At 37.5% G+C, this 23699-nt stretch overlaps 1 protein-coding gene across 1 annotated transcript in view; it reads left to right on the top strand.

The window, feature by feature from the left end:
• The window catches only part of LOC110200851 (atrial natriuretic peptide receptor 1-like), a 127671-nt gene that overhangs the window by 55380 nt on the left and 48592 nt on the right, over positions 1 to 23699 (top strand). Inside the window, exons 14-17 of the mRNA XM_078151924.1 lie at positions 88 to 209; positions 2813 to 2954; positions 12210 to 12258; positions 19274 to 19378. Of these exons, the coding sequence (XP_078008050.1) occupies positions 88 to 209; positions 2813 to 2954; positions 12210 to 12258; positions 19274 to 19378 (418 nt within the window). The remainder of the gene's footprint in view (positions 1 to 87; positions 210 to 2812; positions 2955 to 12209; positions 12259 to 19273; positions 19379 to 23699) is intronic.

Below are 23699 nucleotides of genomic sequence, written 5' to 3'. Positions count from 1 at the left end.
TTGTATAACTTTGCTTGAATGCTGTCTTTTGGAGACTGGTCCATGGTTTTATGCTGTGATCACTCCAGGCCCTTATTTGTGTTTCAGGTTTTCTTTTGCTACAGACATTGCCCATGGAATGGCTTATCTCCATCAGCACAAGATATTCCATGGACGTCTGAAGTCTACCAACTGTGTGATAGATGACCGATGGGTGTGCAAAATTTCAGGTAAAGGGATCCAACGAATGCTTGGGATGTGTTTTTCATGTCAATTGAGTATTTTCCATCCTTCAACCTGATGTGTTTGATCCTTATAGTGCTTCCACCTCATGATAATTTCCTATCAAACAAATAAACCCCCTAAGGGGAAGGAAAGTTTTCCATCTGAAATTTGTACCTCACCCACTGCATAATGCAGAGATCTACACAGAATAAGAATTCTTCTTGTTGGTGAATGTAGCTTATGGCACCACTTCCATTTCGTAGGTAGTGAAATCAAAGAACAGAGCTGATTTATGTGTGATTGTGATTTATGAAGGAGATAGGAAATAAGGAGTAAGTGTCCTAAAGAGATCAGAATGTTGTTGAGATTTAGGGAGCAGAGCTAAAGAGAAAGACAGTAAGTGCTATTGTTCCTACACAGAGGGAAAGTTCCCTGAGTTGAGAGGGCAACTGAAGAAAGGAGTGATTGGATTGTTCCAGTGCTGGGTTGATATGTGAGTAGTCTGATATATATATAAAGTTAAGACATTACTTGGTGACATAGTGAAATGCATACTACCTGGCATGGGCAGATAATGCAGCATGAATGCTTGCTGGGTAGAGACTGGAATACGCTCACGTGCATTGAGTGGTAAGATATACTGATTAATCTTGGGTTTCCTTCCTTTTCTATGTCTTCATTGTGGCATGGGAGGAGTGTGGCTGTGTGCCTCTGTTAGTCTGTGTTGGTGACTTCTCTTGCTCCATACACAGAATTTAATAGTATGAAGAGAAAGTGATTATGAAGCTGGGAATTCCATTTTGATCTAATACTGCCCTTTTGAATTGTACCAGCTAAACTTGCTCATATTTTCTGAGAAGTCTGCTGAAAGAGTTGGAGGAGATGACGGGGAGGGAAGAGGAAAGGGGAATGATAGGGAACATTCTTTTGGTAATAACATAAACTCACCTATACACTCTGGAAGCATCAAACCTAACCTGGGAATTTAGTAAGCCTTCTTCACTGAGTCTCATTTGTTCATTCCAAAAGCATTTATTAAGTATACTATATGCTAGGCAGTGGGGATATAAAGGGAAAAAAATAACCACTCCCTGTCCTCATGAAGCTTATATTCTACTGGAGGAAAACAAATATATCTATATCTATATCTATATCTATATCTATATCTATATCTATATCTATATCTATGTCTGTGTCTGTGTCTGTGTCTGTGTCTGTGTCTGTGTCTGTGTCTGTGTCTGTGTCTGTGTCTGTGTCTATGTCTATGTCTATGTCTATGTCTATGTCTATATCTATATCTATATCTATATAGATATATATCTACATATAGATATATATAGATATATAGATATGTATACACATATACATATATATGTATATGCATATGCATATCTACACACACACACACACACACAAAATGAATATAAAGGGGAAAAGGGTGCTAACAACCGGGGTGGATGAGGAAAAGCATTGTAAAGTGCTTGAGCTGATCCTAATAGGAAGATAACTTTATTAGTACAATGAAATGATATTTCCAGGCTCCTTGTCTCTTGGAGAACTATGTTAATGGGTTTCAGCAAATTATGCTGACAGAAGCTTTTAGTCTGACATTGTTGTATGTGGAAAGATAATATATAATCATGTATATATTTAATGTATATACATATACACATATTTTTATTAGTTACTGTATATAGTAATTTTATATATAGTATATATCATGTATGCACATATTTTTTAGTAATTTTAATAAAAGAGAGAAAAAATATAAACAAACAAGGGATGATTCAAAAGTATTTTTATGTATGTTTTGAATGCATTCTTTAATATAGACACACTGGTCCTGATCTTTCCTCACTCAGACCTCCTGTCAATAATCTAAGACCTGGTTGTGAGGAATCTGCAATGCAGAAAGTCTACATTTAAATAATCTAGAGAAAATCTGAGAAATTATATCTTTTAGTCAGATACTTCCCTGCTTTAGGAATGGTAACGGGCCATTTACTTTGCAGAGAAGGTGCTGACCTGCAGGGGGGGTTTCCTCACTTGGGATTTTCCTATGACAATAAAAATGAGGACAGGTTCTATTTCTATCCTTTCCCCTATCTTTTGTTTTTATACTACCTTAATTCTTAAATCTCTTTCTCTTTCCAATCTCCCACCTTGCAAGCCATCTCTTGTAACAACAAACAATCAATTTAGCAAAACTAACAAAACTATTAACTACTCAGTATGTTTACCGACAGTATGTTCAGTGTTTCACACCCATAAACCCCTCACTTCTACAAAGGGGGGGAGGAATGGAGCACTTCTTTCACCTCCTTTCTTCCCTTTATTCCACATCATAACGTATTTATTCCATGGACCACAGAAACAATTTTCTTAGACTGCAGTTTGAGTGCATTCATTATTTGTTACATTAGTACTTCCTTAACAGCTAGGGTACTCTACGTGCTCTTAGGTTGTTTTTGACATTAAGATTTTTATGTACCATAGACATCTAAATCGCCATCATTTTAGATTGATTGTTATGACATTAATGTGATAATATGCAATTGTACGATTACATGAATCCTAATTAAGTACTTCTTTCTTTCCTTAATGGTAGACTTTGGATTAAAATCATACCGAGAGGAAAATATGTCTGAAGGTTTTAATTCATATCAACAGCACCTGAGGCAAATGTATCTGGCTCCAGAAGCTCAGTTAGTGCCAAACTGGGAACCATCTGCACTGGGAGATGTATACAGGTGATCCATGGCCTCTTCTGACGAACTATGTATCAAGGACCATATTTGGACAGAAGTTTCTTTGATATTCTGGAATCCACCATTTTAAGCCTCTAAGGGAAGCTACACATACAGATCTCAGTGTGATTGCTTTGGCAGGCAGTGCTTTTTTATTTTTTTAACCTTACAAAGAACTATGTACATATGTTAGCTCATTTGATCCTCTCAAGAACTCCGTGAAGCAAGTGCCATTATTAGCCTGTCAGAAGTAAGGAAACTGAGTTTGAAAAAAGTTAAGTGACTTGTTCATGGACAGACAGATAGTGTCCAAGTCAGCAAGTGAACCCAAGTCTTCCATAATTTAATATGCCCGTTACTAATACATTCATTCTGCTTCTAGAGAAAGCCTCACATTTTGTACAAAAACAGGGAAGATTGAGAGCATTTGCTTGATAGTATGATATCAGGTACATTATTATAATGCAAGATTCATTTCATATTGTTGTCTTTTGCTGTAGAGAAAAAAAATATATATTTTTTGCTAGGAAATGGAGTTAAGTGACTTGCCCAGGGTCATATAGCTAGTTAAGTGTCAAATGTCTGAGGCTGGATTTGAACTTAGGTCCTCCTGACTCCAGGACCAGTGCTCTATCCACTGTGTCACTTAGCTGCCCCCCCATAACAAAATGAAATACACACTGTTGGAAAGGGGAGTTTTTAAGCAGGTGGGGGACAAAAACTGAAAAAGAAGTATGTTGGCCAATGAAATCTTTTCGTTATTGGAAAAAGGACATTGCAAGCTTAGATGTAAACTCATTGATGATCCTGTGACATGTTTGTGCACAAGTGAAAAATAGTACCTGTGATAGATTGGAGGAATATAAAAAAAACCCCAAATTCATAGAAAGCTTGGTATTACATAAAAAAAGGCACCTCTCTGGAGTAACTGGATTTATAGAATGTCTTAACAATGAAGGTCATTAACTTTTTGTCTCTTATAAGTTGTAAACATGATAGATAGCTAAGGATATTGATACTACTCTGATGCCCCTTATTCCACAAAATAGATAGAGCAGATCAAAGTGGGTTAAAGTGGATGAAATAGCCAGAAACTAGGTAGAGAGAGAAGACAGATGCCATTCGAACACTCAAAGTATTAGTGAGAAACATTTAAAATTTTCATCTCAAAGGAAAAAGTTATACAATAATTAGTTGCCCTTCAAATTTAGTAGAAGGTGGTAAGTTAAATTATACCTAGATGTTTCTATTTCTTTAAAATCTTCTATAAAGTAAGTATAATATTGTTTGTAAAAATATTGTACATTAATCATATTTATTTTTTGTTTTTTAACAATATGTTTATGATATAATTTGATTGTTAATTTGCTACATAAATTACTGATAAAGTTGTTTGTAATATTTTTGCCTCTTACTACGAAGGCATTATAAGTATCATCTAGCCTGTTCCTGCACATTAGTAGCCGCAAGGTTATTAATCACTTGATAGTTGCAGGAGTGGGGGAGAGTGAGGGAGTGTTTATGCTGTCGTTCTTAAACTCTGTGCCAAGGAATATATCTATCAATTAAACTTAGCACCAGCCCCTACCTACTTGCTAAAGTATGATTCTTTTCAGTAGGTCTCATTACTTTAGAAAGAATATAATCAAGGTAGCAAAAGAAAGTATAATCGTATTAATAATCTGAATCCCAGGTCATATCCAAGTCACCTAAACAGTAGAAGGGCAAAATATCAGAAATATAGCTCTCAGTGACTCCCATTCAGGAGCTGAGAAAAAGTACTTCCTTAACAATTAATTGTTGTTGCTTACACTGTGATGATCAATGCAAGAGATACTGGGTGCTCTCATAGCTCTAGTCACTCTAACTTTCTTCTCTCTCTGTGATGGTCACCTTCATTTTGGATAGAGTGTGCACATTGTTCTATACCTCAGTCCTTTGAATAATGACACACAGAATATTATTTTCCCCAAAGAGAGCTAGGTTTGCCTGGCTATTAATCTCCCTTCAAGGGCCAATGATAGAAGAGAATAAGTAGGTTGGTTTTACCTATTCTCTGTTGTATCCTCTTTGTTCTCTCTTTTCTAATCCTCAGTGCTCATGTTGCTTTGCCTGCGTATGGGCATAAAACAGGGTGTGCTCACATAACCAAATTACCTTTATTTATGCTAACTGGTGGACAGAAACACTAATTAAAATATACCTCTAATATATGCAATCAAGTTATGCAAACAATATCCACTAACAGCCTGATTCTTAGAGGTTCTGAGAGATATTTATACTAGACTTTGACAAGGTTCCTTCTCTGCCCAGCCACAGGCCATGTGTCTCCCTCTGAGGTGGTCATTAGGTAAGTGTCTGTCAGTCAGCACTGCCCACAAAAGAACTCTGGCTGTTTCAGTCTAACATGGGAAATGTGGTAGCTAATCCTGGTTGAGCCATAGGAACAGGTTGATGCCTGGAGTTTCCAGTGCATTTTTTATGGTTCTAGCTAGGGGTGTTGTAAAGTTGTTTATATGATATAATTTGATTGGTAGTTTGTTACATAAATTACTGAAAAGTTGTTTGTAATATATTTATATTGGTGGTCTTTCTTATCAGAAGGTCCACATATGTCTATCTGTTATTTAAGAATATACACATGTTGTTTGCTGCATCATACTACTCAAGCTCTTATTTCATTATTGAAAAATATTTTACAGAAAAAAAAAACAACTTACCCCCAAAACAACTCAATCACAAAATAGGGGATTAAGACAAAATGGAGTTACTTATCCTAAGCTGACTAACTTATTCTTAGTATCTTATTAAGGTAATAAAACTTATTCTCACTACAATGGGCACATTCATACTGAGCCTTGCCTGTTTGCTACTGCTATGTTGTGATGCACCTGCTATACACATAAAGCACCTAGGACAATCATTCAACAGCCATTTACTAAGAATCTCCTATATGCAAAGTTTTATTCCTGCTTTCTTGTGGTTACCTATGCCAGAAGTAATTCACCTAAAGCCAGATTCACTAGGTGGCAGCTACCCAAATTTCATACATAATGTTTATTGTTTTTTAGTTGTGTCTGATTCTTCATGAACCCATTTGAGATTTTCTTAGCAAGATGTTATTTGTTTGCCATTTCCTTCTCCAGTTCGTTTTACAGATGAGGGAACTAAGGCAAGCAGGGTTAAGGAATATACCCAGGGTCACATAGCTAGTAAGTGTCTGAGGCTGGATTTGAGCTCAGGTTTTCTTGGCTCTAGGTCCAGAGCTCTGTCCACTGTGACACCTAGCTCTTAAGCAGAATATCCAACTTTCAAAAGAGTTGCCTTGGCAATTTAGATATGCTGCAACCACGTTATAGCAGAATGCCTTGGTTGTGCATCAATTCTCTTTACCTGCTTTTGCCTCTTGAAAAAGACAACTCACTGGGGCCTGAGAACAAAATATTGTGGTCTAGACTGTAAGGCAGGTGTGTGCCCCTCAACTATAAGAAAATGGTTTGCTTTCTGAAACTTTCCAAATTTCTAACTACACATTTATATTTCTAAAAACCTCTATTTTTTCCATGTTTAACTGCTTTCCTATAGTTCAAAAAAGATGATTTACTGACAGCAAACTTCAAAAACAAAGTCTAAGATGAAAAATTTATGCTGCAGAAATTTATGCCGTCCACTGAAAGGCATGGTAGCCTAGTTTTATAGACATCTGGTTAGCCAAGGGAGAGGTAGGTGGCACAGTGGATAGAGTGCCAGGCCTAAAGTCAAGAAGACTCATCTTCCTGAATTCAAATTTGGCCTCAGACATTTACAAGCTATGTGACCCTGGGTAAGTCCCTTAATCCTGTTTGCCTCATTTCTTATCTGTAAAAGGAGCTGCAGAAGGAAATGGCAAATAGGGTCACAAAGAATCAGACATGACTGAAAAATGACTGAAGAACAAGAAGTACGAAGTCTTTGACCAATGTGTTCGAAAACTTCTCAGAAGTAGGTTCTAGGGATTGTGTTTCTGTCTTCAGGGTGGAAAAGAGTTCTTCTGGAATTAGGGCCAAAAGTTTCCCAAGTTTTCCAATGTCGAGTTCTTTCCCTAGTGCAGGCCTGCACTACCTGTGGCCTGCCAAAGGATTTTGGGTGGCTAGTGAAAAATGTAGATGTTTTCCTTTCCTTTTTTTTGTCGGCTGCCCAACAGTCTGTGACCACAGGTTGTGTAGGCCTGCCCCAGTATGTGTATGAGGGAAGGGTAGAGGAGGGGAAGGAGGGGACTTAATGGTGTAATTGCCTTTAGTCCTGACATTGACCTTAGTATTGTACACAGATTCAAGTAAAACAAGGTCTCTGACTGATAGCACCCTGAAAGGGGGGAAATTAGAGACTTTTCACCTATTACACCAAGTGAGAAAAATATCCTCTTCTAGAAACCAAGACAGTTCAAATCTTTCTAGATGGGGAGAGAAAATAAGAAGTAATCTTATCACAGAGCGTTGAAGAGAAATACAGAAATGTTGTGTCTTCCTTTCTGTAAGTGGTGCCATACTTACTGAAAGAGGAGATGAGGTTTTTGCTAGATAAAAACTAGAGAATAAGCCCAAAGCCCAGTGGAGAACTTGTAGTGGCGAGATAGGTAAAAGGAATAGGGCTCTTTTTGAAACACAGTAATGGAATAAAGAAGGAAAAGGCTAAGAAGGGTACAGTTAAGCAATAATGAAGACAGATAAAACAGAACAAAATATTTTCAATATTTTCAGGGAGGCAACGTGGTTCAGTGGAAAGAGTAATGGATTTACAGTCAGAGGACTTGGGCTGAATACTGGCTCTGACATTTCTTACCTATATGACCTTCCACAAGTTACTTAACCTCTCTGGGTCACAAATTCTTCATTTGTAAAGTGAAGGTGTTGGAATGAATGACCTCCATAATTCTTTTCAGTGGTAAAAGCAGTGACCTGATTAAGCTCTCTCCCAAACTCATCCAAAAACCTGTAAAAAATGGCTCTAAACAAATTCTAGAGCAACAGAACCCACAAAAAGACAGAGTGAAACAAATTTCCAGCCCAAGACAACCTGGATGGTTGATTGGAAAGGTCTGTTGTGCCAGGCTGGGAGAGGAGTGCAGTTTAGCGTGGGCCATGCAGGCAAAGACCAGGCCTCAGTGAATCTTGAGCAGTCCTCAGGGGATTGAATCAAGGGAAGCTGTGGCAGTTTCAAGACTTCTCAACCCACAAACACCACAGACAACTTAGAAGGTCAGTAGGAAGGAGCTGTCTCACCACAGTGAGAGACAAGAGCTTGGTCCCAGCCCCGGTCCCAGTATAGCCCCAGGTGTGGCAGCTGCTTCAGAAGCTCTCAGTCCACAGACAGAGGGAGGATCTAGTGGCTGATCAGAAGGGAATTGCAGGGATCTCTCTGCTGGTGCTGAGGCAGGATTCCCTCGCTTTGTTGATGCTTGGATCTGGGTCACGATTCTGAGTGGCGGTCCTGGGGCAAGGAGGAGTGGTAGCATGGAGGAGCTTGCGGCAGCAGTAAAGAGGGAACCCCCCTGACAGTTTCAAGGTAAAAAAGAGTGCTTGTGGTCACTCATAGACCACAGCCCAGGCCAGGAAAGAAGTAAACACTTCACCCTTGATCATACCACCTTGGAAGAACTGAAAATTTACAGGTCCCTAGAAGTATCTCTGCAAACATCTCCACAAAATCCCCGAAGATTGGGACAGTACATTCTCTACACTGGAAGCAGACCCTTACCTTAACAAAGAGTTTAAAACTCAAGTAATTGGTTGGGATCATGAGCAAACAGCTCAAAAAAAGTCAGACCATAGAATATTACTTTGGTGATAAAGAAGATCAAAACATACAACTAGAAGAAGACAACAGAGTCAAAGCTCCTACATCCAAAGCCTCCAAGAAAAATATGAATCAGTCCCAGCCATGGAAGAGCTCAAAAAGGATTTTGAGAAGCAAGTAAGAGAAATAGAGGAAAAACTGGGAAGAGAAATGAGGGCGATGCAAGAAAATCATGAAAAACAAGTCAACAGTTTGCTAAAGGAGACCCCCCAAAAATACTGAAGAAAATAACACCTTAAAAAATAGACTAACCTAAATGGCAAAAGAGGTCAAAAAAGCCAATAAGGAGATGAATACCTTAAAAAGCAGAATTGGCCAAATGGAAAAGGAAGTCCAAAAGCTCACTGAAGAAAATACTTCCTTACAAATTAGAATGGAGCAAAATTAAAGTTTGTGACTTTATGAGAAATCAAGAAATTGTAAAACAAAACCAAAAGAATGAAAAAAATAAAAGACAATGTGAAATATCTCATTGGAAAAACAACTGACCTAGAAAAATAGAGCTAGGAGAGATAATTTAAAAATGAATGGAGTACCCGAAAGCCATGATCAAAAAAAAGAGCCTAGACATCATCTTTTAAGAAATTATCAAGGAAAGCTGCCCTGATATTCTAGAACCAGAGGGTAAAATAGAGATTGAAAGAGTCCAGCCTGAAAGAGATCCCCAAAGGAAAACTCCTAGGAATATTGTAGCCAAATTCCAGAGTTCCCAGGTCAAGGAGAAAATATTGCAAGCAGTCAGAAACAAACAATTCATGTATTGTGGAAACACAATCAGGATAACACAAGATTTAACAGCTTCTACATTAAGGGACTGCAGGGCTTGGAATATGATATTCTGGAGGCCAAAGTAGATAGGATTACAATCAAGAATCACCCAGCGAAACTGAGTATAATCCTTCAGGGCAAAAAAATGGATATTCAATGAAATAGAGGACTTTCAAACATTCTTGATAAAAAGACTAGAGCTGAACAGAAAATTTGATTTTCAAATACAAGACTCAAGAGAAGCACGAAAAGGTAAAGAGGAAAGAGAAATCATAAGGGACTTATTAAAGTTGAACTGTTTACATTCCTACATGGAAAGATGATATTTGTAACTCATGAGACCTTTTTCAGTACTAGGGTAGTTGGAGGAAAAAAATATATGTATAGCTAGGTAGATAGATAGAGGGCACAGAGTGAGTTGAAAATGAAGAGGTGATATCTAAAAAATAAAATTAAGGGGTGAGAGAGGATTATACTGGGAGAAGGACAAAGGGAGAGGTAGAATGGGGTAAATTATCTCACATAAAATAGACAAGAAAAAGCTTTTACAGTGGAGGGGAAGTGGGGGAAGGTGAGAGGGAATGAGTGAATCTTATTCACACTGGATTTGGTATAAGGAGGGAATAACATACACACTCAACTGGATATGGAAATCTATCTTACCCTACAGGAAAATAGGGGGGAAAGGGATAAGAGAGCAGAGGGATGATAGAAGAAAGGGCAGATTGAGGGAGGGGGTAATCAGAAGCAAACACTTCTGAGGAGGAACAGGGTCAAAAGAGAGAATAGAATAAACGGGGGGTGAGGGGGGAGATAGGATGAAAGGAAATGTAGTTAGTCTTTCACAACATGACTACTATGGAAGTGTTGCATGTCTACACATGTATAGCCTGTATTGAGTTGCTTGCCTTCTCAATGAGGAAAAGTAGGGAGGGATGAAGGGAAAGAATTTGGAACCCAAAGTTTTAAAAACAAATGTTAAAAATTGTTTTTACACGCAACTGGGAAATAAGATATACAGGCGATGGGGTAGAGAACTATCCTGCCCCACAGGAAAATAGAAGGGGAAGGAGATAAGAGAAGGGGGGATGATAGAAGGGAGGGCAGATTAGGGGAAGAGGTATTCAGAATGCATGCCTTCTTGGGATAAGGGAAGGGGTGAGATGGGGAGAAAATTTGGAACTCAAAGTCTTGTGGAAATTAATGTTGAAAACTAAAAATGAATAATTTAATAAAAATTTTAAAAAAAGAAAAAGAAGAATTAAGACAAGCATAAAAAAGCCTGTATTTCAAGATTTATTTTGGTTACACAGGCAAGATTAACATACATGACATATGGGATGCCATTAGGGAAAAAAGAAAATATTTTAAGGCTAAGATTTATGATATAGACAGTAGAGATTATTGAAGATCACAAAGAGGAAACTGGTTCATTGTGGGCTGCAGATGTCAGGGAAGGCTTTTACAGAGAAGGGAGTGCTTGAGAAGGCCTGGACTGACAAGGTGTAAATTTGGTAGACAGGAATGGGAAAGGGCTTTCCAAATAAAAGAACCAGGAAGAATGAAGGGGTTGTAAATTTGGAGGCATCTAGGGACTGGCTAGACTAGAACAAAAAGTCCAGTGTAGAGTCAAAGATCAAGTTCACATATATAAAAAGGCATAGGGTGTGTGTGTGTGTGTGTGTGTGTGTGTGTGTGTGTGTGTGTGTGAGAGAGAGAGAGAGAGAGAGAGAGAGAGAGAGAGAGAGAGAGAGTCTCAGAATCATGAAGCCCTAGGTATAAGTCCCAAAGACTTACTTGAGTAAGTGCTTACTTACTTATGAGTACTTACAAGTATTTATTGAGTAAGTATTATACTTAACTTGATTCTGATATTGATTTGACTGTGACTGTGGGCAAGGCACTTGACCTCTCTGATTTCTCATCCCCAAAATGGGGATGATGATGATGAAGACAATGATGAGGATGATGGCACTTACCTCAGGGTTGTTGTGAGGCTCAAATGACATACTGTATTTAAAATGTTTTGCAAACCTTAAAACAGGTATGTAAATATCAGCTATTATTATTTCTTGTTTGCTTAGGTGAGAACCTACATGTCATTATAATTCTTTGTATAAAAATATTGACCTACTATCCAGTCATTGGTAAGAAATAAAAGTGGTATATACCTGTGAGTTCAAGCCTATTCTCTAATAGTCTTCAAAACACTGTAATAAATGAAAAAGGCTAGACTAGATTATCATTAAGGTCCTTTCCAATCCTAAATCCTATATAAGATTCTTACTTTAATTATTTTATTTTATATTAGAAATACAATTAGTGAATTAATTTGCTAATACATTTCGTTCTTTGATCCCAGAAATTGCCCCCAAGTTTATCTTTAGTAGTGGCATATATATAATATGTATTTTAATTTGAGGACAAATTTTAATTGTGTTCTGTGAAAGAGTAGCCCCATAGAAGGTTTTGTTTGTTTGTTTTTTAATCTGGAAAATTTATTCATTGGAGAATAGTAGAACTTATCTGAAAAATGTTTTCCATGAAAATTCTTTATTTGGACAAAAGGCAAGTAACCTGTGTGAATTCTTTACAATGTATTTGTGTGTAGGACCAGAGTTTTCATATTAAAATGACATTTGTACCGTTTTGTAGCTATGCCATCATTTTATTGGAGATTGCCACAAGAAGTGACCTAGTGCAGGTAAGACCCTGGGAACTCTTTAACATTTTAAAAAAACATTAAAAATCCATTTCTTAAATTTTTCAAGCAAACAAATCTGTGACATAGCATACAGCATAATGAAATTTTCTCCAGTTCCCATGTAATGCCCTATTCAGGGAACAGTGCTATCTCTGATTTACTCATGAAAATTTTAAAAGAGCATATATTTTGAATGGCAAAGGCTTTGGGTTTGAAGAGACAGAAAGAGATGAAGAAAAATTAAATCCTATAGTATAAATTTTAGGGTTTTTGAGTGTTAAGGATTATCTTCCTGCTTTACTCTTCTCTTCTTCCCCACTCCACCACCCAACTCCAAAGAGTCAGGAGTATTGAATTTGAAGACAGTGGTACTAAAAATACTCCTGCTTCATTTAAAACACTCTCATCCTCTGAGATTTAATAAGTTTGCCTGCATTTCGATCTGTGATGATAAAAAACAAACCCGAAGCCAAATTTGAACTTAATTCCATAGGACATGGCCTTTTTATACACACACACACACACACACACACACACACACACACACACACATACACGCATGCACACACACACACACATGCACACACACACACACACACACACACACACACACACACGTATTTTAACCCAAGGATTTTTCCCTCCCTTTGGGAAATTGTTTGTAAAGGAAGTGACAGAAATGTTTTACTTTTTGACCCAGAGATTCCATGACTAGGCATAAACCTAAAGGAAGTCAATGATTTTTAAAAAAGGATCCATGTAGGAATCAATAAACATTTACTGTACCAAAATATTAAAAGGAGCACTTAGTTTTCAATATGCCCTTCCATAAGATTTTGAATCTCAAATTTTCTCCCCGTCTCTCCCCTCCCCCCACTCCAAGATGGCATGCAATTTGATATAAGCTCTACATATGCATTCATATTGAACCTATTTTTACATTAGTTGCGTTGTAAAGAAGAATTAGAACCAATGGGAGAAACCACAAGAAAGAAGAAACAAACAAAAAAAAAGAAAGAAAAGAGAGAGAGCTAATAATATCTTTCAATCTGCATTCACACTCCATAGTTCTTTTTCTGGATGTGGACAGCATTTTTCATCATGAGTCCTTTGGAGTTGTCTTTGATCCTTGCATTGCTAAAAAGAGATATATCTATCAAAGTTAGTCATCGCACATTGCAGCTATTACTGTGTACAGTGTTCTCCTGCTTCTACTCACTTCACTCAGCATCAGTTCATATAAGTCTTTCCAGGTTTTCTGCAGTCTGCCTGCTCATCATTTCTTATAGCACAATAGTATTCCACTACATTCTACCACAACTTGTTCAGCTATTCCCCAACTGATGGTCATCCCCTCAATTTCCAATTCTTTGCCACCACAAAAAGAGCTGCTATAAATACTTTTGTACATGTGAGTCCTTTTACCATTTGTATGATCTTTTTGTGATACAAACCTAGAATTTGTGTTGCTGAATCAAAGGGTATGCACAATTTTATAGTCCTTTGGGCATAGTAGCAAATTGTTCTCCACTGGTCAGATTAGTTCACAACTCTACCAACAATGCATTCGTGTTCCAATTTCCCCCACATATTCTCTAGCATTTATCATTTTCCTGTTTTGTCATGTTAGCCAATCTGTTAGTGTGATGTGGTACCTAAGAGTTATATTGATTTGTATTTCTCTAACCAATAGTGATTTAGAGCATTTTTTCATATGGCTATAGATAGCTCTAATTTCCTCATCTGAAAACTGCCTATTCATATCCTTTGACCATTTGCCAATTGGAGAATGACTTGTATTCTTACAAATTTGACTCAGTTCTCTATATATTTGAGAAATGAGGCCTTTATCAGAGATACTGGTTGTAAAAATTCTTTCCCAGCTTTCTGCTTCCCTCCTAATTTTGGTTTCATTGGCTTTGTTGGTGCAAAAACTTTTCAATTTAATTTAATGTAAAATTATCCATTTAGCAGTTCATAATGTTCTCTGTCTATTGTTTGGTTATAAATTCTTCCATTCTCCATAAATCTGACATGTAAGCTATTCCTTGCTCTCTCAGTTTGCTTATAGTATCAGCCTTTATATCTAAATCATGTACCCATTTTGATCTTATCTTAGTATATGGTGTAAGATGTTGATCTATGCCTAATTTCTACTACACTGTTTTCCAGTTTTCCCAGCAGTATTTGTCAAATAGTGAATTATTATCCCAGGTGTTGGAGTCTTTGGGTTTATCAAACAGTAGATTACTATAGTCATTGATTGCAGTGTCTAGTGTACCTAGCCTAATCCACTGATCCACCACTCTATTTCTTTTTTTTTCAATTTTTCAATTAATTTATTTTGAATTATGAACAATAACTTCTTAGGCCTTTGAGTTTTTACCAAGTAGTTCTGATGATTGCTGCTTTATAATACAATTTAAAATCTGCTATGGCTAGGCCATCTTCCCTTGCATTTCTTTTCATCAGTTCTTTTGATATTCTGGACCTTTTGTTGTACCAGATGAATTTTGTTATTATTTTTTCTAGCTCTATAAAATAATTTTTGGTAGTTTGATTGGTATGGCACTGAATAAGTAAATTAAGTTAGGTAGAATTGTCATTTGTATTATATTATCTTGGCCTACCCATGAGCAACTGGTGTTTTTCCAGTTATTTAGATTTGACTTTATTTGTGGGAAAAGTGTTTTGTAATTGTGTTCATTTGGTTCTTGGGTTTGTTTTGGCAGGTAGAATTTGGCAGGTAGGCTCCCAAATATTTTATAATGTCTTCAGTAACTTTAAATGGAATTTCTCTTCTTATCTCTTGCTGTTGGGCTTTGTTAGTAATATAAAGAAATGCCAATGATTTATGTGGGTTTATTTTCTATTCTGCAACTTTGCTGAAGTTGTTTATTATTTCAAGTAGTTTTTCTAAGTATATCATCATATCATCTACAAAGTGATAGCTTTGTTTCTTCTTTGCCTATTCTAATTCCTTCCATTTCTTTTTCTTCTCTTATTGCTACTGATGTTTCTTGTACCATACTGAATAACAGTGCTGATAATGAACATCCTTGTTTCACCACCAATTTTCTTGGAAATGCTTCTAGCTTATCCCCATTGCATATAATGGTTGCTGATGGTTTTATGTAGATGCTACTTACCATTTTAAGGAAGATTCCATTTATTCCTATACTCTCTAGTGTTTTCAGTAGGAATGGGTGTTGTATTTTGTCAAAAGCTTTTTCTGCATCTATTGGGATAATCATATAATTTCTGTTTGTTTTATTATTCATATGGTCAATTCTGCTGATAGTTTTCCTAATATTGAACCAGCCCTGCATTCCTGGTATAAATTCTACCTGGTTATAGTATGTTATTCTTGTGATAAGTTGCTGTAATAAAGGAGCACTTTTTGAATTAGAAAAAAAACTAGAAATAAGGTAAAGATCCATCAGTTGGAGAAAAAGTTGTGGTATGTTAATATAATGTAATATTATTGTATTATAAGAGAAATGGATATGATGAATATAAAAAGCATGGGAAAATCTATATGGACTGACACAAAGTGAACTCAACAGAATCTGGAAAACAACCTATATAATTACAACATCAAGGTGATACAGTGGAAAGAGCAATGACTTGTAAATCAGACTACGGTTTAAATCTTACCTTTGTCACTTACTACCTGTATGACCTTAGACAATAAATAATAATAATAGCTGGCACTTATTTAGTGCTTTAAGGTTTACAAAGTGCTGTAAACATGTGTGTGTGTGTGTATGTATATAATATATACACACACATATATATATACATATATATACACATATATACATATATCTATATCTATCTATCTCTACATCTTCTCTCTATCTATTCATTTGATCTTCATAACAACCCTGTAAAGTAGGGGCTATTATTATCTCCATTTTACAGATGAGGAAACTGAGGCAAATAGAAATAACTTGCCCAGAGCCATACAGCTACTAAGTGATGAAGGAGAATTCAAATTCAAATCTTCTTGCTTCCAAGTCCTGTGCTTTATCCACTATGCCAAATCTCCCTGGGACTCCGTTCCCTCTTCAATAAAATGAGTCTGTTAAACTGTGGGTTGTGAACCTATCTGGGGTCACGACCCACAGTTCAAGAAGTGTTGAAGGGGTCATGAGTGGAAAGTTTTAGAAGCCCTGAACTAGATAACCTCTATTATTTCTTCCAGTTCTAAATCTTATGTTCTATGGTCCATACACAAGCCACGTATTGCAACAAAGATAAAATCCTAATTACTTTCATTTGTATAGTACTTTCTAACAAAGTACTCTCCAGGCATTGCCTCATATCCTCCTTAAAATGATATAAGGAAGAAGAAAAAGAATTATTATATAAATTTTACAGGTGAGGAGACCATAACTCAAAGAGATTGCCCAAGGTCATCCAACTAATAAGTGAGTAGCAGAATCAGGATTAGAACCAAAACCTTCTGATTCTAAGTCCTGAGGACTTTCCATTACCCTTAGCTACCTTCACAAATTATGTCTATGAGGGCAAAGTAGATGAGGAGGACAGAGGAAAGGATATTTTCTTGCAGTTCTTTCATTTGATTACTTGAAAAATTGCTTGGATACCAGTGCCAGAAATAAAAAAAATCTTGTTTAGCACATATGAATTTCTTAGAACAGTATAACAAAGATATTCTAGCAGCTGGCAAAGAAAATCAGACCAATCAGATATGTTATAGATTTATTTCAGTACTGCCAGGTTAAAGCAATAAAAAAAGGTAAGAGGGGGAAAAGAAGGAATAGGACACAATCAGAAAATATGCTTGGTACCCAAGGTAGGAACAATTCTCCTATTGTGACAGTGATGAAGGGGGTGTTTTATGGAAACTATACTACTGAAATTTGCCCAATTTAATTATTTCCATCTTATCCTCTTACTTGATCTCTAAGAAATATATTTTGCAGCAAATGAATTAATTACAATCCATCTTGCAACTAAGGTATGCTTCTCCATATACTAAGTCGAAACTGTTGCTCTCCATGAGGATTGACTGAAATTGTAAATCTCTGATGGTTGATATAGTCAGATGTACCAGAGAAGCATGGATTCAGAGGTCACTTCTATACTGAGCAGTGAGGTAACCCTAGAACATCCTAGAGTAATGAGTCTCTTCTGGGTCTTGATTTGTTATTCTATTAAATGAGGTAGCTGAAACCAATTGGGAGTTCTTAACCTGGGGTCAAACAACTCAGTTTAATATATACATATATATATATATATATATGTATATATATTTATATATATTATAAATTTATACATATAGAGAAATAGACATAGATAGATAGATAACTGTATTTCAGTGTGTGATTTCCTTTGTAATCCTTTGTTCTTTATTTCATGCTTTTAAAAACATTTCTCTGAGAATCGTCCACATAGGCTTTACAGAACTGCCAAATCGGTCTGTGACACGAGAAAGGTTAAGAGCTCCTGGCAGAGCTGATCCTCGAGGTTCTTTTTGGCCTTGACATTCTCTAATTCTATGAGGTTGTATTCCCACACACAAAACCACAGCAGTGATCATGGTGTGTGTGTGTGTGTGTGTGTGTGTGTGTGTGTGTGTGTGTGTGTAGGGAGAATGAAGTAGGGGATGGGGGTGAGCGTGAATATGGAAGGGATTATAGTAATGAAAACAGACTTATTGGAAAGAAAATGTGTTAGGAAGTAGTGATACATACAATTGTACAGTTAAAGTGAGACCAATTGATTGAGAATTCTGACTGACAAACTGAGAAATGTAGGCCTTGATCTGATTCTGTCAGCACCCTGAGAGTTGGGATTCTTTCATTTTCTGTGTTTGAATCTCTAGCACCTAGGACAGTGCCTGGTACATAATACAGGAATTAATAAATTCTTGTTGACTGATTGATTGACAGGTCATAATGAGCCATTGCAATGTGAGCAAGTGGTGGCTGCAGTTAGGAAGGTAGGAAACGAATTAAAAACAGATATATTTTCTTTAGTGCTAGTTATGATGGATAGTTCACAAGTGAAGTGGTAGCTCTCCACAACACAGAGCTCTCACTCTGAAAATCCTACTATTCACAATTTGATGGGGTTTTAGAGGTAGGCAGGACCTTAGAGACCATATTATCCAGGAGTTATTCATCTTTTTTGTGTGTTTGGCAGTCTGATGAAGCCTCTGGTCTCCTCAGAATAATGTTTTTGAATGCATAAAATTAAATACATAGGATTACAAAGGAAAACAAATTTTTATATATATGTAAAGTGTGTATATGTTAAATATGCATGTATGGGCACATATTGCATATATACACATGCAAACACATACATATACATACAGGTGCGTATAGACACATACACATGCATTTATGCATACACACATGCACACTCATATATGTATATATGAATATATATGTATATCTTTATATCTATCTATCTATCTATCTATCTATCTATCTATCTATCTATCTATCTATCTATCTATTCATGGACCCCAGGCAGAATTCCTGATCTAGTCCCTCTCCCTCATTTACAAAGGCAGAAAGTGAAACACAGGGACATGAAGCTGCTTATTCAAGAGTACGCACTTGCTGCTAGGTGGCACAGTGGATAGAGCACCAGCCCTGGAGTCAGGAGGACCTGAGTTCAAATCCAGCCTCAAACACTTAACACTCACTAGCTGTGTGACCCTGGGCAAGTCACTTAACCCCATTGCCTAGCAAAATACAAAAGAAAAGAAAAGAAAAGAAAAGAAAAGAAAAGAAAAGAAAAGAAAAGAAAAGAAAAGAGTACATACACAGGGAGCTGGGTGGCAGGACTAAATTAGAAGTAAGGTCTTCTTACTCCCTGTTTTCATGCAATTGAAAGAATTAGATCAATGGAGCTCAAATTAGCTTTCAAATGGCTATAAATGTATTGTTTTACTCTGGTGACATTAGTTGTATGCTTCCTTATTGGTTCCTTATAATACTAAATTGGTCCATTTTTCTCATCTTTTTCTTTTCAGAGAGAAGAGTCTCACTCAATGGATTATGCTTTGTGCCTCCCTCTACAAGAATTAATTACTGGCAAGTCAGAAAATTCCTGCCCTTGCCCCTCAGAGTATGTAGAGGTAAGAGATGTACCATCTGTCTTCTAGAGACTGGCTACTCAAATTTATTTCATTTCTTGAGAAGAGTTATATCCTGTTCTTCCATGTAATAATTCTTGATGTTTCCATGCATTTTTGGAAAACACGAAGTTGTGACTTTGTCTACAATTCTAGATAACAAGGTCCTGGAAACTAGATAGATCAGATCTCTTTCTTCACTGATGTCTATTGTACAGAGTGCCTATTTTGTTTTCTGGTACATGTTACAGTGCTTCTGGTTGGTGAGGCATGTGGTTCCATCTGCCTGATGTTGGCAGGCCATGGAACTTCCTTTAACTCTCATCTTGGGGGATGAACAGGATGGTCTTTCTATGCTGTTGGGATTCGGTTGGGGTGGGTCAGAAAGAAGAAGGCATGTCTTAGAATGAGGCATTCTGCTTTATTTTGTGCCCACTGCTTCAGAGAAGAACTTAGCCCAGCTCATTTAGTATTACCACAGGAAAAAACACTCGGAGCTCTTCAGAGGGGAAAATAAACACTTCTTTTTAATAACTGATGTTGAGGTAGAGATTCTCTCCAAATTCCCCACTGAAAAGGGACTTGCCCAAATTGCTTATAGAAGCAGCTGGTGGTTCAATGGCTAGAGCACTGAGCCTGGAGTCAGGAAGTTGTTCTTGGTGAGTTGTTTCAGTCATGTCCAATTCTCTGTGACCCCATTATGGGGTTTTGTTAGCAAAGATACTGGAGCAGTTTACCATTTCCTTCTCCAACTCATTTTACAGATGAGGAACTTGGGCAAGTAAATGAACTAGCAAGTGAGACCAGATTTGAACTCATAAAGATGAGTATTTCTGATTTCAAGCTTAGTGCTTTATCCACTGTGCCACTTAGTCAGGAAGACATGGGTTCAATTCAGGTCTCAGATACTAGCTGTGTGTCCTTGTGCAAGTCACTTAAACCTCTGCTGGTCTCAGTTTCCTCACTTGTAAATGGAGATAATAATAGCTCCTGCCTCCCAGGGTTGTTGTGAGGGTCAAATGATATAACTGTTAGCACAGTGCCTAGCACATAGTAAATGTATATAAATGTTAGCTCTTATTATTGTTATTATTATTATTACTTACCAAAAGTAATAAATAGAAATATAGTGTCTAGAGTAAGAACATTTTGCATCTCTGTGCCCTTGGACTGGCTGTCTTCTATGTCTAGAAAGCACTCTCTTCTACTTGGAATCCTCAGTTTTCTTTAAAGTTCAGTTTCAGCATCCCTTTTTACATGAGGCCTTTCCTGATTCTTCCTCCCTCCACCCCATCAGAGTTCTTTCTCACAAAAAATTTATCTTTTCCAAATTTGCGTGTGTATGTATGTATGTATGTATACTTCTTGTTTTCCCTGATGGATGGTAAACTCTTTGAGGCCAGAGGCTGATGAGGTGCTAATGATGAACCCCTAAAAGGTCCCTGAACTTTCCCACAAATTTCAGGAACCCCACTCCTGAACCCAGCTCCTGAACCCAGATCCCTGGCATTTGCCTGAAGCACCCTTACCCATGCTAGTCAATAATCCTTTTAGCTGTCCTTTCACTTCTACCCTCATTGTCTTTACCTGGCCCACCGCAGGCTACTTGCCACTCCTTAATCCCATCCAGATCTTCTCACAATCTATCTGTATAGAAGTACCAATATTATCCTCATCAAATGAGCAGATTCCCTAGGAATCCTAACCAGTGTCTTTATAAACTCACTATTTGGACTGAAAGAAAGCTTGAGTGGTTGAATTCTTTGAAGGCAGGACCCACATCTTCTGCCCTTAAATTTCAGAGTCCCAGCACTCCTAGACCTCAATACTTTGGTTCCCTGACCTGGGTGATACTTCCAGGCTTTCTGGGTAGGCTATAAGGTGCCCAGGGACCAGGGACATTGCCAATGGGAATGGGAAACTGCCTAATCTCAAGCTATTCTCCAGGCAAGACTGAAAAGTATGTAAGCCTCCCCTCCTTTCTATCTCTTTCTCACTCTGCAGTTGGGGTCACTCTTCAAGCACCTAGGAAGGCTTGGAGGTGTTTTTTGGGCCTGATGCTCTCAGGTTCTATTTGGTTCAGATGGTTAAGAAGTTATCTCAGACCTAAACACACCTTCCAAAGCAGATGCTAGGGAATTGGGAAAACTGCAGGTGCTTTTTGGTTTCCTGATGCTTACTTCCTCCCTCTACACCCTGGTACCCTCCTTCACAGAGGGACTCTCCATTCTTATGCCTATACTTGCAGGATTCCCCTTCTCTTCCAGCCTCATGGATACTGGAATCCTTGAAGCCAGACTCAGTGGGATTTCCCCAAGATTTGTCGCTAGTTTAGAACTGGAAAAAGCTTGGTCTCCAAGACCTTGAAATGGAAAGCTTTGTGCCTTACCTAAATATGATTTGGAGGACCAAGAAAATTGTTGTTCCTGGCCTCAATATGGTCTAGAGGACCAAGAAAAATTGCAAAAGTTCAAAATAAAAATTCTTAAGACTCTTCTTCCTGTAGTCCTGGCTCTGACCAGGCTAAGACTACAGTGAAAAGTTCGAACAGCTAAAAACATCTTAGCAGATTCTGGAGGTTTTGTGATTGATCATTAAGGAGTCCTTATAATGTCTTTATAATCTCAGTCACTACCTTCCCCGACTCCCTTCCCTTGAGTCAAGAGAATATGTCAGTGCAGGGATTTCGAAAAGCCCTGGGTTTTTCTGATCTGTCCCAGATCAGACTAAGAGAATGGTAGGGAAATTGCATTACCTTCCCCAACCTGGTGAAAGGAAGGAGGGGGGAGGGGCAGCAGTTACAGTGGGGCCCCACTGGTAATGTCCCTGGCCCCTGGGCACCCTGTAGCCACTCAGAAAGCCTGAAAGTATCACTCAGGTTCAACACATCCTGCTCACCACCACCACCACCATCACCACCACACCCCATCACCACTCCCCCAGCAGCTGTGGGGAGAAAGGGAAGGGGGATAGGTCGAGGTAAAGAAGTCAGCCAGCCTCTGCAATTGATAAGACCATCCTATCAATAATTTTTAGATAATCTGGAAATGCAGTTGATGTCATCTGAAGTTTATTGTTTGTGTTATAGCTAAAACAATTTGGGTATCGCTTATGAAAATTGTGATTCTTGGTTATTGTTTTAATGCTAAAACCTAAAGCTGGTAATTGATTACTGTGTGTATGGAAAGGAGGGGATGAAAGTCTCATCTACATTGGTTCTGCCCATTCAGAGCAGTCCTTAGGGCTAGTGAAAAGGTACAGTCCACAGAAGCTCTAAGGGTAGATGGGGTGAACAGGAAGCCCCTCCTCTGGGGTCCCTGTCAATCCTCCTTTATTTTGTAAACTTGCCAAAAAGCTTGTTTAGGTTATGGAGTTCCTAAACAATGAACTTGGCTTGTTGAAAATTTGCAAGTATATAGAAATGATCTTTAAAAGATTGGCTTTTACACTGGACAAATTTAAATTTGAGATGTAAATCTTGGTAAATTTTTCCTCAAGTGGTGATTAGTGAAACTTGCTGTTTGAGGTAAAAGCTCATGGGACTATAACTGATTTTGAATTGTCTAATAGATCATAATAATCCATCCAATAATCAATATTTAATAATACACCATCTGAGAGAAATGCCACAAGCTACTCAGAGAGAATGTGATACAGGTAGAAGTCTGCATCTGGAAAAGCTGAGAGGACAATATTAGCCTTAGTCTAAGATGGGATCCTCCTGGTTCCGTTTCCCCATTATTTTTCTTTGAAAAGGAATGTTACCCACCTGGCTATTCCTGAGTCTAGCTATGACATGGAATTGATGAATCTTATCCCAGCTTTATCCTTTTATAACAAATTTCTATAATTAGAGCAAATGGTCAGTAAATTTTTACTTGGGCTTGTCATCTGCCTGCCTGCATAGTCATGTGAATTATTATCCCATAGACTAAGGCTGGGATAATAAAATGTGTGTTTAAAATCTGAGCTATTCAGCTTATGCTTCCCTTTCTATATCCCAAACAACTGAAATTAAATCAGAAACATCTTCAGTTTGGTTTGGGGAAGAGAATTTTAGTGCAATCAGTTTTCTTAGAGGGAAGTAACCTATAGAAAAATGGATATTTGGCTTAAGTCATTACTTAAATATCCTCCTAACTCTTTGGTTATAATTGGAGTAAAAGTCTCTGGTAAATTAATTTGTGTAAATATTGAACCCAGGGGTTCAATCTTTTACCTGCAAAAGCGTTGTTACTTCCCAATAGCATCTGATCCTACAAAGGAATTAGAATCAGAATGGAAGCTTGGGGAAGTAATAAGATCAGATAATCTTGTAGGTCAA

Source organism: Phascolarctos cinereus, unplaced genomic scaffold, assembly GCF_003287225.1.
Source record: "Phascolarctos cinereus isolate Bilbo 61053 unplaced genomic scaffold, phaCin_HiC Scaffold_4;HRSCAF=312, whole genome shotgun sequence".
Classification (NCBI taxonomy): Eukaryota; Metazoa; Chordata; class Mammalia; order Diprotodontia; family Phascolarctidae; genus Phascolarctos; species Phascolarctos cinereus.
This window is presented reverse-complemented; position numbering and strand designations above follow the sequence as displayed.